This window comes from Penaeus chinensis, chromosome 24 (genome assembly GCF_019202785.1).
Source record: "Penaeus chinensis breed Huanghai No. 1 chromosome 24, ASM1920278v2, whole genome shotgun sequence".
NCBI classification, from domain to species: Eukaryota; Metazoa; Arthropoda; class Malacostraca; order Decapoda; family Penaeidae; genus Penaeus; species Penaeus chinensis.
Genome location: NC_061842.1, coordinates 11,900,491 through 11,917,990, shown reverse-complemented (window position 1 = coordinate 11,917,990; position 17,500 = coordinate 11,900,491). Strand labels below are relative to the sequence as shown.

General features: G+C 47.5%; 1 protein-coding gene across 1 annotated transcript in view; it reads right to left on the bottom strand.

Moving 5' to 3' along the window:
* The window catches only part of LOC125038157 (protein patched-like), a 108,980-nt gene that overhangs the window by 65,391 nt on the left and 26,089 nt on the right, over positions 1-17,500 (bottom strand). Inside the window, exon 3 of the mRNA XM_047631504.1 lies at positions 204-393. Within this exon, the coding sequence (XP_047487460.1) occupies positions 204-393 (190 nt within the window). The remainder of the gene's footprint in view (positions 1-203; positions 394-17,500) is intronic.

The following is a 17,500-nucleotide window of genomic DNA, read 5'->3' as shown; positions in this document are numbered from 1 at the left end:
AACAAATATCTAAAAGAGTAAATAAAAAATAATTAAGTAAATAAAAAATCTAACCGAGTAAGTAATCAAATAAGCAAATGAGTAAGTGAGTAAACAAATAAACAAGTGAGTAAACAAATAAAATGAGTAAACAAATAAACAAGTGAGTAAACAAATAAAAAATAAACAACTAGTCCTATGCGACACAACGAACGCGAACTTACATGTCGAACATTTCTATCTTGACGGAGGTCGCCGCACGGAGCACGGCCGCGTGGGCGAGGAGTGCCCGGGGATGCAGGATGTTGGCACCCTGGTCCTTGGGCGTGAGGATAAGGATCTGCTTGGTAGTGCCTGCGCCCTCGCCCAGGCTCTTCTCCACGTACTCCAACTCCTTCTCCAAACGGCCGCCCTCTGGAGATAAGGAGAGGGAATGGGTTAAGAAGAGAAAATGGAATGAGCTCTTGCGGCCCTTAAATAATATACGAATACGTGCAGAGAATATATATGTATAATGTAAGTATACAGATAAATAGAAACATAGATAGACAAATAAATAGATACATAGATAGACAGATAAACAGATACACAGATAGATAAATAGATACATAGATTGATAGACAAATCTATATACACGTACTGATACTTCGATAGATCAACAGATAATGCATTTGTAGGCCATATGTGAATATACATAGTTTACATACAAAACTCACTCATCATAATAACCACAGGGTGAGAAAAATATAACTGCAGTATAGGCATGATTAATATTTCCTCCTCTGAAGAGAGCCAATGACAGCAATTGCCAGTGCTTCTTATGTTTATATCCCCACACACACATACGCACACCGACACGCGCACATGAAGACACGTATGTGCGCGCGCTGTGGGCGACTTGGTATCCCGGATATGTGCCGCATCCCGCCCATAAAGCCATCACTCAGGCATTATGCATTGGGGACGCTACCTCGCTGCCCCGCCGCCCGCACCGCCCGACAGGTGGTCCTCGCCCGCCCGCACCTCGGCATTGTTTACTTGTTTACTCCGGCTGCGGCATAAGGTGGGCGTTCAGTGACAGCTTGTTTTGTTTGTTTTTTTTTCGTTTTCCCTCCTTACTTCCTCCCTTTCTTTCCGTTTTCTTTTACCTTCTTTCTCTCTCTCTCTTTCTCTTTCTCTTTCTCTTTCTCTTTCTCTCTCTCTCTCTCTCTCTCTCTCTCTCTCTCTCTCTCTCTCTCTCTCTCTCTCTCTCTCTTCTCTCTCTCTCTCACACCTTAAATATTATATTCCAACAACAATAACCAGAAATAAACCTTTCTCTCCTAATCACCAAACCCATCCCCTCCTCCTCGACAGTACAGTGACATCCTGCCGCCAATCCCTCCGCCCCGAGGCTCGACGTCACTCTTCCGATCATCGCAAACTCGCCAGATACGCCAATCGTCTATAAATTGGCATACCTCTCGCTCAGGTGACATTTTTTTCTCTCTTTTTTTTTTTCTTTTTTTTTTTTTTTTTTGCGTGCCAGGAGAAAAATCAGGGGACAGACGCGGATGGCATGGGGGAGAGGGGGGGGGAGGGGGGGAATGGGGAAGGAGGCTGGATGCCGGTCATGGGTCATAAAGTACGGGGCAAAGTCTCTCGAGCTCCAGCTGTTGCTTGAAGAAGTGTGTGTGTGTGGCTATGCTGCCTCGAATATCAATCGATGCTAGTGACGGACGGGCTGATAGGATCGAAAACACGTCCGGGATTGTTTACATACATTAATATGCAGTATATAAATTCTTGCATTAAATAAGAACACAAGCATGTAGCCCAAGTACATCCACAGAAGAGAAAGAGAGAATAAAGATATGAGAGGGAGAATGAAGAGTTCTCGAGATATATAGATAGATAAATAAATAGCGAGAGGGAGAGGGAGTGGGAGGGAGAGAGAGAGAGAGAGAGAGAGAGAGAGAGAGAGAGAGAGAGAGAGAGAGAGAGAGAGAGAGAGAGAGAGAGAGAGAGAGAGAGAGAGAGAGAGAGAGAGAGAGAGAGGGGGGGGGGGTATGAAATATGCACCAAAAGATAAACAAATGCAAAAGAAAAGAAACATGTTACGTTTCTAAAAAAAAAAAAAAAAAAAAAAAAATCGGTCCATCAACACATATTTCGATTCAAAAGAAAAAGAAAACTTTGGTTCCTAATTTTGAAATTGTTAAATGATTCATATAAGGACTTAAGGTCAATATAGGCCTACTCCGTTTTCTTCGTACTGGGAACCACTGGAAGAACATTTTTATTATGCCTCCATCACGACCATTTATAAGACAAACAAACAAACAAAAATCGGCTTTCGGCTCCCTAAGCAATTAATCCTCTCGAGACACACTTCGTGGGCGGTCAGGTCAGAGCCGCGGGTCATAGTGAGGTCAGGTCACGAGGCTGCGAAATCCCAGGAGGTTAATTAAGACAGCGCTTCCAAGAGACGCGTGAAGGCAGGGCGTCGTGGTACCTTTCCCTGATAAACAAATCGCAGCAGATAGCGCTAGCAAAAATATACAGTGACACCTCAAAATCAACCACAAGTATGACTGGCTAATGCTTCCAGACGGCCAAAGGGGATTTTAAATATCATTCGTAAAAAGAGAATGATAATGTTCCATTCCAGAGCCAAGTTGAATTGTCCTACGTACGAGCTGTATTCTAATAGGATATTCCACCCGGTAACTTATTTGAATTCCATTACCGAAAAGACTGGTTCTTATTTTTCTTTGTTGAGTTTAATAGGAAACATCTCATTTCCACGAACATTCTTGCTTCCAACTCTCCTTGGTCTTGCTCTCTCATCAGACGAAAATAAGAGGAGTTGTAAATGTTAAACCGTGCTAATCAACATTTACAATTTGCCACAAAGCCTAATCAACATGCAAGGAGGTGTTCCCGGCGCCTTATAATTCTTCCATATACGCCAGATAATCAAACATCAACAGGGTTACCGTTAGTAGTCGCCGTTCTGCCCCCGAGGTCACCCACACGCAAGCCGAGACCAACGGCAACGCGAAACGACTCGGGCGGCCCTCCTCCACCCCGTTCGTCCAGAGGCCCGGTGCCCCAAATTTGGTAGTTATGATGGAGAAATAAGCAGTCTCGGTCATCAAGAGCTGTTTCCCCGACTTTCTCTCCTCTGTTCATTCCTGCGGTCGTTACACATTCCCGACTTGTGCCAGGCGCGGCTCCTGAGGCCGAGCCGGACATCACTTCTCCGAGCTCAGCCTCGACATCCCTCTCGGGTATGGAGCGCATGTGGACTCCAGAGGAGCTTTCTTGCAGAAGGTCCAAACGGGCCTAACTTGAAGTTTGCGTTCTCCGTCTTTATTTCCGGTTTGCAGAACAGTGGCTGATGGCCCTCTATGCCACAGCCAATTTATGATCCATATCATGGTGTGTCCGTGAAGCCACCGTGCGGGTCAGTACCGGGAGAGCCACAGTGAGACCGGCAGGGTACTGGCAAGGTGAAGGGGAGCCGTATAAGGGGCAGGGGGCGGGGACTCAACGTGACTCACAACTAATGTTCCTGGGTACATGAGGCGGCGAGAGTCATTGCTGAGAGGATCTCGGAGGACGCTTGATGGGTATTGAGAATGGATTAAGAGGGTGTGTGAGACGATGCAAAGCCCGGCGAGGAGGCGATTCTCTCTCTCTCTCTCTCTCTCTCTCTCTCTCTCTCTCTCTCTCTCTCTCTCTCTCTCTCTTCTCTCTCTCTCTCTCTCTCTTCTCTCTCTCTCTCTCTCTCTCTCTCTCTCTCTCTCTCTCTCTCTCTCTCTCTCTCTCTCTCTCTCTCTCTCTCTCTCAGTTGAATTCCGACAATAATTCTCTGCTGTGACTGTTCCCTTTTGAGGTTTTCTCCCCGGGGTGCTCTCTCGCAGCTGGTCTCGCATTCAGCTTTCTCCCAAACTATTTTCTTTTGGGTAATTTTGAGACCCCAAAAGGTGATTCCTAAATTTAATTTGGTCCATGGCAATATTCTCAAGGTGTAGCTGTGTTCGTCGACAATGGAGTCATTTTGCAATCACCGCCATGGATAATCACGGACTCTCCTCCACAACACAAATTACTCTTTGTTATTTGTGCAGAGTTAATTGCAAGGCGAGTGAACACTAGAGGCGCACCAGGATCCGCAGAAACACAACTATTACTCTGACGCTCTGCAACTGTCAGTAATTTTTTCAGTATACACACACACACACACACACATATATATATATATATATATATATATATATATATATATATATACATACATACATACATATATTTATATACATACATGTATCTATCTATCTATATATATATATATATATATATATACATATACATATACATATGTATATATATATACATACATATATACACATATTTGTGTATATATACTATACACACAAATACACACACACATAATACATACATACACATATACATATATGTAGCCCTTTTAGTCCCTAAGCAGCGGCCTCATGTAGCCCCTAGCTATGCCAGCTGGCGTGAACAGAGGACGGCGCCCTATAGCCGTCATTCATTACACGCAGCCTGTGGCACTGATGATTTGTCGGCTAATGAGTCTCAGCCATTTTAAATATCAGTTCGGAGTCCTTTTGGTGTATATATTGATGCGGTAATATCCACTGTCTAAATATACTTAGTACAACATAAACATGCTCTCTCTCTCTCTCTCTCTTACTCTCCCTCTCTCTCTCTCTCTCTCTCTCTCTCTCTCTCTCTCTCTCTCTCTCTCTCTCTCTCTCTCTCTCTCTCTCTCTCTCTCTCTCTTTCTTTCTCTCTCTCTCTCTCTTCCCACACACACACACACACACACACACACACACACACACACACACACACACACACACACACACACACACACACACACACACACACATACACACACAAACTAAAACCACGCGAACAAATGTCCTCCTGACGCATAGCCGTGTTAGAGAGGATGCGACTCTGCGATCGGATTAGCGAAGTTGTGGTGGACTGGTGCGGATTTTCATTATCCCCAATAATTAACTCGGTGCGGGTTCAGGTCCCAGATTCCTGTGTTGGCTGACATTGGGGAACACCGGAAACAGACACTCACTCACTCACTCACTCACTTTCATTAACTCATTCACTCACACAGTCACACTCTCTCTCGCTCTCTTTCTCTTTCTCTTTCTTTCTTTCTTTCTTTCTTTCTTTCTTTCTTTCTCTCTCTCTCTCTCTCTCTCTCTCTCTCTCTCTCTCTCTCTCTCTCTCTCTCTCTCTCTCTCTTAAACGCTAGTATTTCGTACGCATAATATCGTCACTAAATTCACTAGCAAGGACATTGATCATTAACAAGCCTTCTTCACTATTAAGTGGCACTCCCATAATTATTCTGGGTTATCTTCGCCCCATTAGCATGGCACTCCCTACTGGCACCGTCCCTTCTTGTCGTAACCACTGTCGTCTTCGCGCTTTTCTGTTTTGTTTTATCTTCCCCTTCCTTTATCTTCTCCCCTTTTTACTCTTTTATCCCCTTTCCCGTTACTCCCACTCCTCCTCCAAATCCTCTACTTCATCTTCTTCTTCCTCCTCCTCCTCCTCGTAATCGTCATCGTCATCTTCATCGTCATCGTCATCGTCATCGTCATCATCACCATCGTCACCATCATCACCATCATCGTCATCATCATCACCATCATCATCATCATCATCATCACCATCATCATCATCATCGCTATCATCATTCTCTTCCTCTTGTCCCTTTCCCTCCACTCCTCCCTCGCTTCCTCCTCCTCCTACTAGGTGCACATATCATGAGACTTCCTCCTCGGATCTCGCAATGACCACCCGCCCACGCCCATAAACTCATGCCTTCTTCCCATCATCACTCACGGGCCCCCTTCCTTCCCCTTCTCCCTCCATCGACGAACCCTAATTGTTGTCTTCATAAACATCCGTTCCCTTCACACCTATGCCCTCCTTCCCTCTCTCCTTCTCCCTTCCTCCCCATATTCCTTTACATATACTTACGAGAGCACAAGCCTATCTATCTCCGGCTTTCCCCTGTTTTCTCTTTTGTCCCTTTTTTTGTCTTATTTTCTGTCTTTCTCCCTTTCTCCCTCCCTTATCTCGTACTCGCCAAGGAGAGAGCACACACAGTATATGAAACCTTTAAAACATCTTCTCAAAATGCTTCGTAAAGACCGACAACCACATCTAATTTCCCTCGCATTTGGATTCTGGCATTCCGGCAGGAGTACGAGCTCCCCCGAGGGCGTGGTGGGCGGCGGAAGTGGCGGTATAAACAAAGCTATGATCATCATGGGCGTATGGAGCAGGCTGGGTGGTCTCATAGCGATGACTGTCTCCTCTCCCCTCCCCTCCCTTCGCCTCACCGTTCCTTTCCCTCTCCTCTTCTCCCCTCCCCGTCCCTCCCCTCCTTGTCCCACTCATCTCTTCCCCTCACCCTTCCCTCTTCCCTTCTCACTCCCCGTCCCTTTACTCTTCTCTCTTCCCCCTTTCCCTCCTCCCTCCTTCCCCTCTACTCTCCTCTCTCCCTTCCCTTCCTTACCACCCTTCCTTTACCCTCTCCCTGCTTCCCCTCTCCTCCCCGCCCCTTCTTGCTGTCGTCATCACACACATACGCACTTCTGCACACCCTCCCTCGCCGCTGCCAAAATCATTAGCAGACGAGGAATATAAAATTATGGTCGTGTAATTGCCAGACGTTTATCGTGGCGTCCTCCTGTTACAATTTACTGCCCGGAGATTATCAGAGCGAAAGCCCATAAAGCAAAGCGAGTCGAAGTGGAGTGCGGAAAGTGCGGGACCCGAACTCCGTTTGCGTCCGCCTAATGACCCATTAACGCCCTCGTTTCACGTTCTATGGAGGTCTGTAAGCTGTGGTATTAAATGGTTTCTCAGTGTACACCAGTGTAGAGTGGGAGAGTAGTAGTGTCGCTAAGGCGTATCGTGTTTTCGCCACATACACAGTGCTTACAACGCGTTCCGAACAAGCAAAGTGCATCCACATAATAAGCATGCCAGCCTGTTGTCCGGCCGCGCATGAATGGGGTCTTCTGTACTCAACAAGATGTGCAACATTTCCCAAGTCAATAAGCAACGCATAGAAGAATGTGGCGAGAAGCCCTACATACTTTCCCTCTTCATCTTCTCTCTCTCTCTCTCTCTCTCTCTCTCTCTCTCTCTCTCTCTCTCTCTCTCTCTCTCTCTCTCTCTCTCTCTCTCTCTCTCTCTCTCTCTTCATTTTTCTTTACCACGTACGTTCGCCCGCGCCCTTCAAGGACACACGCCATTTCGAGGCCTATAATCGTGCCAGGATTGATGTGAAGTTCAGTAAGTGGCAATGTGGTAGTGACTCGCGGCGAGGAATTGTGGCGTGAGGTTGGGAGGTTAAGAAACAAATGAACGCTGCGTCTGTGTCGTGCGGGTAGTTGTTGTTTGTGGCACTCGTTGCGAGATGTTGTTTTTCTGTCCGAAACTTTTTTTTTCGGAACTTAACCTCTGTGATCATAAGGGTATAGTATGGCGATCTATATTTACACGCTCTCCAGCAATCAGCGGCACATTTCTCATCCCGAGCGACTGTGAAACAAGCAAAAAGTGGCCGGGGCGCGTGTGTGCATCAAACAAACCCAGCCGGCGGTATTGGTAGAACCCGTGTTGGCAAGATCGGGCGCCGAGCTGGGTGGTCCTCTGCACAGCCCGCCAGGGGGGTCCAGCCTCAGCCACCACCTACTATTAACACTGTTATTAAATTATCAACAAAAACTGGTACCTCTGACTTTGCTGGCCGTCTCCTTTTTGATGTCTTACTTACTCTGCTCCCTCGCCCCCCCCCCCTCCTCTGCCCCAGCCCCCCTCGCCAGCTGGAGAACGAGGCTCCGATACTCATGCTTGGGAGACGCTACACCATCCTCTCTCGGGACAGGCGGGAGGGGGGGGGGGGGGATATTAGATGGAAGGGGAGGATGAGTGAGAGCGGGATGAGGGGCGGGGGGAGGGGAGAGGGGTCCAGGACAGCCGAGCACAGGACGGGGGACAGGGACGGTGAGCCCTATCGTAAATGCACGTGGAGGGGGCTCAAGCTACCATCATTTCTACTTCATCTCTCACTGTGAATCCAATAGAAAAGGGATGCATTTTCGTATAACGCGATATTGTGGGGAATCTATGAATAACCGGGTACAGATATATGAAGATAAACAAAACAGACCACGTTAAAAACAAGAAAAATCTAAGTGCGTCTCTTCTGGCGAGCGAGAACGTAAATTCTCTCGGACGTGCTAACATCCACATGCTACAAACATCATTAACACAACAAAAAATCACAATAATATATAAGAAATAACAATAACAAAGAAAACGGCGAACAAGACGACGGTTAAAACCACGTTCCCTCCCTCCCCCCCTCCGCCCCCCTCCTCCCTCTCCCAGGTAGGCGACGCCAAGCCAGCCTAGGCCTACCGCGGATCTTCGGGGTTCTGCCTGCTTAGGCCTCCTCCTTATGGAAGACATACAACACGCCGTGTCCCTCACTTTATGGCCCTCGGATCGTAAACTCTGAATTAACCAGTTATTATTTTTTTTTTATCTGTGACTTCTGGAGATTAAGATGCTTATTTTCTCTTACTATACCCCTTATTATCACTTGTGTATTCTTATTTATATTCTTGTCTTTACAGTCATCACTGTCATGCCTATTTTTACTATTATAATTCTTAGAAGCAGCAGCCGAAGTCGTAGTAGTCGTAGTAAGGTAGAAGTAGTAATAATAATAATAATAGTAATAGTAGTAGCAGTAGATGTAGAAGTAATAGTAGTAATAATAGTGGTAGTGGTGGTAGTAGTAGTAGTAGTAGTAGTAGTAGTAGTAGTAGTTGTAGTAGTAGTAGTAGTAGTAGTAGTAGTAGTAGTAGTAGTAGTAGTAGTAGTAGTAGTAGTAGTAGTCGTCGTCGTCGTCGTCGTCGTAGTAGAAGTCGTCTTCGTAGTAATATTAATATTAATAGCAGTAGTAGTATCAGTAGTAGAGGAAGTAGTAATAGTAAGAGTAGTAGCAAGAGTAACAAGAGTATCATGTCTTTATCATCACTGTTGGTGTTATTATCATATGTAATATTATCATCAATATCATTATCATTATCATAATTACCACTTTTTCCTTTTTCGAAGGTAACCGCATGTTCCTTTTGGCGGCAGTCAGCCATTTAACACATTTTTTTTTTCATAGCCATGCCTAACGAAAGGAACATATTTTTCAAATCCTTTTTCCTTTCAGGCTATAACAAAGATCGGCGGTCAAGAGGGGTGGGGTAAGGAGGGAGATGAGGGAGATGGGGAGGGAGAAGAGGGAGATAGGCAGGGAGGGAGAGGGAGAAGAGGGCGAAAGGGGGGAGCGTGGGGGAGGGAGAGAGGGAGATGGCGAGGGAGGAGAATGATAGAGTGAGAGGGGGTGAGGGGGCGGGAGAAGAGGGTGAGAGGGGTGAGCGATGGAGAAGGTGGGAAAGGGAGAGGGAGATGGGGAGCGAGTGAGGGAGAAGAGGCTAAAAGGAGGGCGCAATGGAGAGGGAGAGAGGGAGACGGGGCGCGAGGGGGAGGGAGAAGAGCGAGCGAGGGGGAAGAAGAGAAAAAGACCGAAGAGGGATGTTTTTGACCGAGTCCAACCGCCAAACTGACCCCCAGGGACTCTCTCTACCAGGCCGGGCGCTCCGGACTTCACGTAAGGGGATAAAAAGCAATAAATCAATAAAGACAACACACTCGTAAGCCACAAACTCGTGCCCCCTCCCTCTCCCCCCTCCCCCTCCTAACCCCTCCGTCCTTCCGTGAATAATTAGAAGAAACTTGTCTAATAAACTCATTCATTGGAGGTCTTGTCTCGTCAGCACGGGGGCTATTGTTGAGGCGCGAAGGGGGGGGGGGGGGGAGAAGAAAATGTAAGAAGGAAATAAGATGAAAGAGACAGCAGAAATGGGATGAGAAAGGTGAAGAGTCCAGTCACGTTAAGCGAGGAGGTTGAGAGGCAACGTGGATGTGAAGCGAGAGGTTTAGTGAAATTCTGATCGCTGCGAAATGAATCTGTGAAATTGATTTTTTTTTTCTCTCTTTTCTTTCTCAAAACTTTTATTTCCACATTAGCCTGAATTCATCACTTTATATTTTTCCACCAATGCTCGTTTCATGTGAGAATTAACAAATGGAAATTACAACAATCAAGAAAATTTTAAAATTGAAAATCCGATTCAATTTTGATCCAGAACAGGCGCGCCCCTACCCCCCCCCCCCCTCTCCTTCCGTGACTAACCGACGACAAAGTTTAATGCACATTTTAAATTACACGTGTTGCCGACAAAGGTCATCTCGGGACACGCATCAGCCACTCGTTCCCCGTGGAAAAGGTGTTCACGGGTGTAGCGGGACACGTTCACCCGCCCCTCCACGTTCCACCGACCGGTCCCCGACGCCCGCAAAAACTCCTTCTTCAGGATCCCCGCGACGCAGGGGGACGCAGGTTCATGGGACCCCCGGCGAGGCCTGCGTCACGCGGGGCTCTCACCTGCCTCCCACGACCCGAACCGCGACCACGGACCTCGCCGGACCACGCTGAACCTCGCAGAACCAGGATCCCTTCAAAGCCGCGGGAAAAGGCCAGTCTTTAGGGACTTAGAGGAAGGCTCGACGGTTTCCTGGGCCTGGGACGAGCCTACGTCTCTTTCCTGCTACTCCGTAATCACCCGTGATTTTTTTTTTTCTCACATCAACAACTTTTCGGCTAATCATCTATATATAACGAAGAAAATCAAAGCAAATAACATTTCCGTTTTCATGAAATATTAAAATTATACCAATCATGAGCGAAAACCAACCACAATAATATAATAAATACATAAAAAAATAATCAAACGAGGCTTAACTCATGTTTCTATCTCGCTTCTGGTCGTCTCCGCCACAATACACAAAAAATCCTTTTCATTTCTGTCGCTGTCTTTGGGTTGAAGCACGGATGATCCCCGTTGGGTGTAACTAACGAGGCAGTGAATGCTATACCGACTCGTGGAAAGGCCGAAGCGGAGGCAGAGGGAGGGGGCTTGGGGCGGGGGGCAATTCTCCCCCCTGCTGCCACGGCGGTCTGAATGGCATCACAAATTAAAAGGTAAATGAGGCAGGTAGCGTGAGATAGCCAGCGAGACGGAGATAACAAGGTGCCTCATACTGGGGACCCCGAGGATTAAGGAACCCCAAACCCTAGAAGGGCCCTAAGCCTAGAGAACTTTGGCAATAAGCACCTAATACCAACAGGCTTTAGAAGAGCAGGACTCCAGACGCTAAAGAACCCCCATACGACGCCCATAAGGGTCATTCTCGCATCACAGAAGACCCAGAGCGCACGTTATCAGAGGAAAGGGAGCGGTCTGCTGAATGCGAAGTTCTTGGTGTCAGAGTTAGTATGCGCGGAGGACTGTTGACTGCTAGATCGACCAGGCGTACGAGCGCACTATCAAGCATCAAGATTCGTGTGTATGTGAGGGTTATGTAAATGTGGGGTCTTGCATGATTGGGTCTCGGCTGCGTGGGGTCAGGCAAGCACCAAGCATGGTACGTGTGGGCCAATTCAAGTGTGGGGTCTGGCAAATGTGAGGTTTCGCGTGTGTGGGGTCGTGCAAATGTGGGGTCTCGTAGTTCTGGGAAAGCTGGTTTGGTCGCCTGAGGATGCAGTGAGCCACCCTGGGCTGTGAGAACACGGTAATATATTTAAAACTGTCTTGACATCATGAGGTCAACTTTTAATAGACGTGTTTAGATATATTTTCGATATTTACTTTGGATCCCTTGCTCTAAAGATCCACTTATCGTAATATATATCAAAAGCCCAATAACCTTTTATTCATTCGCCTATCCTTCACTGCTTATTCATCACAACCAGTGACAATGCATTTCAGCTTGAAATCAATTTTCTTGTCGGTGGCATGACAGTTCTAAAATCCCCCTTGCAATTTTAATGATGCGTTTTTCTATTAGTGTTACAGCGAACACCTACAGTAAATGACGACATACCCACTGGCATGCCACCTCAGACTGGAGCTTCCACCACGCCATATGGCAGCCATGACTGCGAGGGTGTGCGTCAAGATGACTTCCTTGGATTAGCTGTCTTGGATGCGTCTCGATTTATTCCTCCCTCCCTTGATTATTTCTGGCCGAGGTTCTCGCTTCGCTGGTTGAAGATTAATCAGAGTTTAGCTTGTACGACGCGTGACGTTGTCAGTTGTCAGGGAAGGGCGCGCGAGCAGGACTGGCACGGCGCAGGCTTCTTTCGGGAAACGGTCTATGTAAGTATAGGGTGGCCAAGGGGGCTGATGGATACAGCTGAATGTAGGTTTAACAGTGGGCAAAAGGGTTTGGCAATTAGTAGGTACGACTGGAAGGGAAGCCAATGTAGCTAACAAGCTCGCCTGAGACTGCAAAAGTCATGCATTAAGCAAGGCAAGATGACAGGGCGGGTAATGTCGGGAAAAGGCGGAAGAGGCCGATCAGAATCAGGCAGGGCGACGGAGATCGTGTAAAAGTATCGAAGAGCAGATAAGGCTACATTAAGTCGTTAGAGCTGGCAGGGTACAGGTAAGATTAACAGAAGGCAGGTGGGGCTGGCAGGGAGCGGGGCAGAGAAGAGGGAGGGTCGACAGACGGGCGGGCGCTCTGAGAGGGCTGGAGGCACAGCTATAAATCTGCGGTCGAGGAGGGAGACAACTTAGCCCGCCCACTCCCGCTGATGTCTTCATTCACCAAGGCTCCAGGCAGGCTCGGGCTTGGGCGGGGAGGAGGGGGACGGAGAGAGGGCAGAGGGAGAAGGTTGGAAGGGGTGGAGGGGGAGGGACATGGAGAGGGGGAAGGTCGGGATGGGAAGGGGCGAGGGGTTCCACCGAGAGGCAGAGGACGGGAGGAGAGCGAAGAAAGAGACGCTCGGGAGGAAGAGGAAGCGGATGCGAGGGTTCAGAAGCACGACAACAAGGCAGGAAGGAAGGGAAGGAAAAGGGGAAGAACCGCATATGAATTGGAGAAAAAAAAATACACAGTAGTCTTCTATCAATTTTCAAAAACAAAACAAAAGAAAATCGACAAACCAACGCACAGCATACCAGTCACCAAAGACACACCACGAAGAATTCCCCAAAAGAAAGAATAGTAAAGGCGGCCACGGAAGACGTGGGTGGTGCAGAGCCCGGCCGCAAGAGAGGGGGGGAGGGAGCGCCGGGGAGATGGATGAAGACAGCTCGATAGGAAGGGGCGATAGTAAGGATGGAAAGGTTGATATGGAAGTGTTGGAGATGGAGTGTCGGTTAGGGGAAAGGAGGGAGGAGAGGATAAAAAATGTGAGAGAAAGAGAGAAAGAAAGGGAGGCCGGGAGGGGGTGACAGAGAAAGAGGGGGGGAAAGGAAGAGGGAGAGCGAAAGAGAGAGAGAGAGGAAGGGAAAGGGGGGGGGAGGGAGGGAGGGAGGGAGGGAGGGAGGGAGGGAGGGAGGGAGGGAGAGGAGGGAGAGAGAGAGAGAGAGAGAGAGAGAGAGAGAGAGAGAGAGAGAGAGAGAGAGAGAGAGAGAGAGAGAGAGAGAGTTATTGACATAACCACCCTAGAAATATTAATGTTTACTAAAGATAAAAAGCCAAAGAGACAGGCACATAACACGAGAACCCAACCCCCCCAAAAAAAAGACAGAAGAGAACCATAACAAAGAGAAAATATGAAGAAGAAGAAGGGGAAGAAGAAGAAGAAAAACAAAAAAAAGAAAGAGAAAACCACGAAAGAAGCTAGTGATAAAGAGGAAATAATAAGAATGAGGAGATAAAAATAAGTCCCCCTCCTCCCCCCGCCCTTTAACGCAGCCACCTCGTGCCTTCCTTCGTCAAGATCACTTTCTAGCCGAGCGTCCAAGTCACCAGGACGGAGGGTCAGGGAGGCCACGACGCCGCCCGCTCCTCACGCTCCCTGGCCGCCCGTGGGAACACCAGCCTCCGTCACGTGGGCGTTTGAGAGGGGAAGATGGGGGATGCTGGAGGCGAGGTGGGGGTGTTGGTGGAGGGATGGGGGTGTTGGTGGAGAGATGGGGGTGCTGGGGGAGAGGTAGGGATGCTGGATGAGAGGTAAGGATGCTGGTGGAGAGAAGAGGATGATGGGGGAGAGATAGGGATGTTGGGGGAGATGTGGGGGTGTTGTTAGAGAGATGGGGATGCTGGGGGAGAGGTGGGAATGCTGGGAGAGAGGTGGGGATGCTGGATGAGAGTTAAGGATGCTTGTGGAGAGATGAGGATGATGGGGGAGAGATGGGGATGCTGGGGGAGAGATGGGATGTAGAGATGCTGGAAAGACAGAGAGACAGACAGACAGGCAGACAGAGACAGAGCGAGACCAACCCAACTCCAAGACATTTAAACCCTTTGCAGGACCCAAAGGGCGTTCCATCAACCCGCCTTGTGACGGAAGGTGCGCGATTGTTTACACAGGGAAAGATATCGGAGGATTTGGTCTCCCGTGCATGCGACCGGACCTCGTGCTGGCAAAAAAAAAAGAAAGGAACATAATGGTACAATTTTTTTCTGATCTAAAAACAAAAATTGACAAAAAAAGGCTTTAGAAAAAAAGAATCCCACATGGCGATATAAGGAAGTGACAGCCTTTTGAGTTACTTAAAAATAACGTTCAAACGGATGAAAATGCAGTATCGAGAACTTGCAGAAAACATGCTTTGTATCACTCTTAATTCTGCTCGTCTGCGTCCGAGCACCGAAATTATCAGATTAAAATCCTGACGCCCTTTGATCACGTGATATCTTTTTCTTCTTTTTTAAACTTTGAATGGCTCGCATTTTCTTCTTAAACGCAACACGCACTATCTAATTAACATCTATAAAGCATGACAAATGGGACTCCATAAAATCATCTAAATCCATCGCTACAAATAGAAAAAAAAACTAATCATAAAAATAAACGGAAGCCTCAGTGCACTCGAGGAGAGAGAGAGAGAGAGAGAGAGAGAGAGAGAGAGAGAGAGAGAGAGAGAGAGAGAGAGAGAGAGAGAGAGAGAGAGAGAGAGAGAGAGAGAGAGAGAGAGAGAGAGAGAAGAAACCCCTGAGCCCAAGACTCGGCAACGTCGCGCTCCGTGTTCGGGAATGAAGACGTCGTGGAAGCCGAGGGTCTCGTTGACAACCGTAACCAACGCTGCCACTACCTACCCGCGGGGAGCCCGGACCTCGCCTCACGAGCGCCCGCCCGGCCCTTAACGAGCGCCCCTTTCCCACCCTTTTTCGCTCGCCTTTCGGGCCGCCGCTGCCCGTCGGCAGGCTTCTCCGAGTCCTAATGGAGGCGAGGAGGTGTGAGGCGCCGGCAAAAGAGACGAAAAAGGCCGAGAAACGCTGGGAAAAATAACGGACGGCGGTATGGCAACGGCACAGCTCGGTTCGCGCGCCACAAGGGCACACCTGCCGCCACAATTTAATACAAAGGGCGCGGGAACCCACCTGAAAACTGGTTCCACGTTATTAATTGTTGATGCCTAAACGATGATTCGAATGCATAAATCTCCCTTCCCCTAAAATTAGGTGCTTACATATATAGCATCCTATTAATATCGCCGCAAAAATGAGCAGGAAGCCACCCAGCTTTTGGGAGAGAACGGGCATAATTTGCGAAGGAGAAACACACCTCCCACCCTTTTGATCTCGGCGACTTCTCCGATAATGGCATTGTTTGGGGTTATCTATTGTGACTTTTTTTTCTCGTCGGGCATGTCTCGCTATCTCACGGCCGATCTTAAAGGTACATATGTAAATACGAGGGCCAGCTGAGACCTCTCTCTTGGCTTAGTTTAGCAACACCTGCAACATGTACAACGTGCAATGGCGCTCAAACCCTGGATTTTTTATTCAACATGTTGAATATGCATAAACACGTAATTACACGCCTTGCATTTAGCTGCTGCAATTTAATTGGATCATTAGTGTTTACTACTTCTGCGAGTGACCCAGCGTTCCACATGGCTTCATACAATTTACCGTTAAGTAACATAAAAGGCATGTTTCGCTTGGCTTACTCATTAGCTCCCCGAAATGCTGCCTGCTTCTTCTCACTTCTTACTTTCCCTTAATAAAAACGAGGGAATCCGAACGAGGGGATTTCATTCCAATCGCCATATCGCATAAACAAATCCCGACCTTATATTCGTTTTATAAATTCTCCGATTTTCATCGTTTTGTTTCCTCACTATTTACTTCTTCCCGTTCCCGTCTCCCTCTTTTCCCATTTCTCTTTCTTCCTTGTCCCTCGTTCCTTATCTCTTCCTCTTCCTCTTTCTCTTTTCTTGTTCTTTCTTCCTCCTCCTTGACCCCCCCCCTCCTCCTTGACGCCCCCCCCCCTCCCTCCTCCTCCTCGCACGTACATGGGATAAACATATTTGTCATCGTCACTGACCGCACATTTCTATCAGATTAATAGTTTCATTTAAATCTATTTTCACCGTTATTACTACCATTGGCTGTTACTGCCATCGCCATTTTCAGTGTCCCTGTAATCATCAAACATTTTCAGTTCTGTTGATATCACTGATAATGTCGCCCCTGAAGGAAGCTGGCAACATTGCAAGCAACTGCAACTTTAATAATCCCAGTAACAGTAAAGCTTTGAAGATAATAACGACGGCTTCCTTTATTTATCATTCCTGTGAACATTGTCAATTCAGCTACAACCATTTAAAAAACAATGTACACACGTGTGTACGTACGTATGTACGCACGCTACTATGTACAAATGTCTATCTTTCTCTCTCTATATATATGTGTATGTGTGTCTAAGTACATGTATTGATCTATCTATCTATATAATGTATATATGTATGTATGTATGTATGTATGTATGTATGTATGTATGTACGTATGTGTGTGTGTGTGTGTGTGTGTGTGTGTGTGTGTGTGTGTGTGTGTGTGTGTGTGTGTGTGTGTGTGTGTTCGTGCGTGCGTGCGTGTATATGTGTGTGTGTGTATGTGTGTGTGTATGTGTGTGTATGTGTGTGTGTATGTGTGTGTGTTTGTGTGTGTGCCTGTGTGTGTGTGAGTGTGTATTCTTTGTGTGTATGTATGAGCGCACGCGGGTCTATTTATATGTGTGTGTGTGTGTGTGTGTGTGTGTGTGTGTGTGTGTGTGTGTGTGTGTGTGTGTGTGTGTGTGTGTGTGTGCGTGTTTGTGTGCGTGCGTGCGTGTGTGTATACACATCTTGTCTCTCCCCTCTTCTCCTTCACAGCCCTCACACTTCCCCTCTCCAGCATCCCTGACACTCGCCTAATCCGCTCTGCCTCTACTTCTCTCATACGTCTTCCTTGTTCTATCTCCGTCTGGCTTCCTCTTCCCCTCTGAAGGACTCTCCCCTCTTCCTCGCCTTCCCGCTCCATTCCCTCTCGAGAACGTATTGTTTTTCAAGTCTTCATCCTCTTCCTATCTATTCCTCTG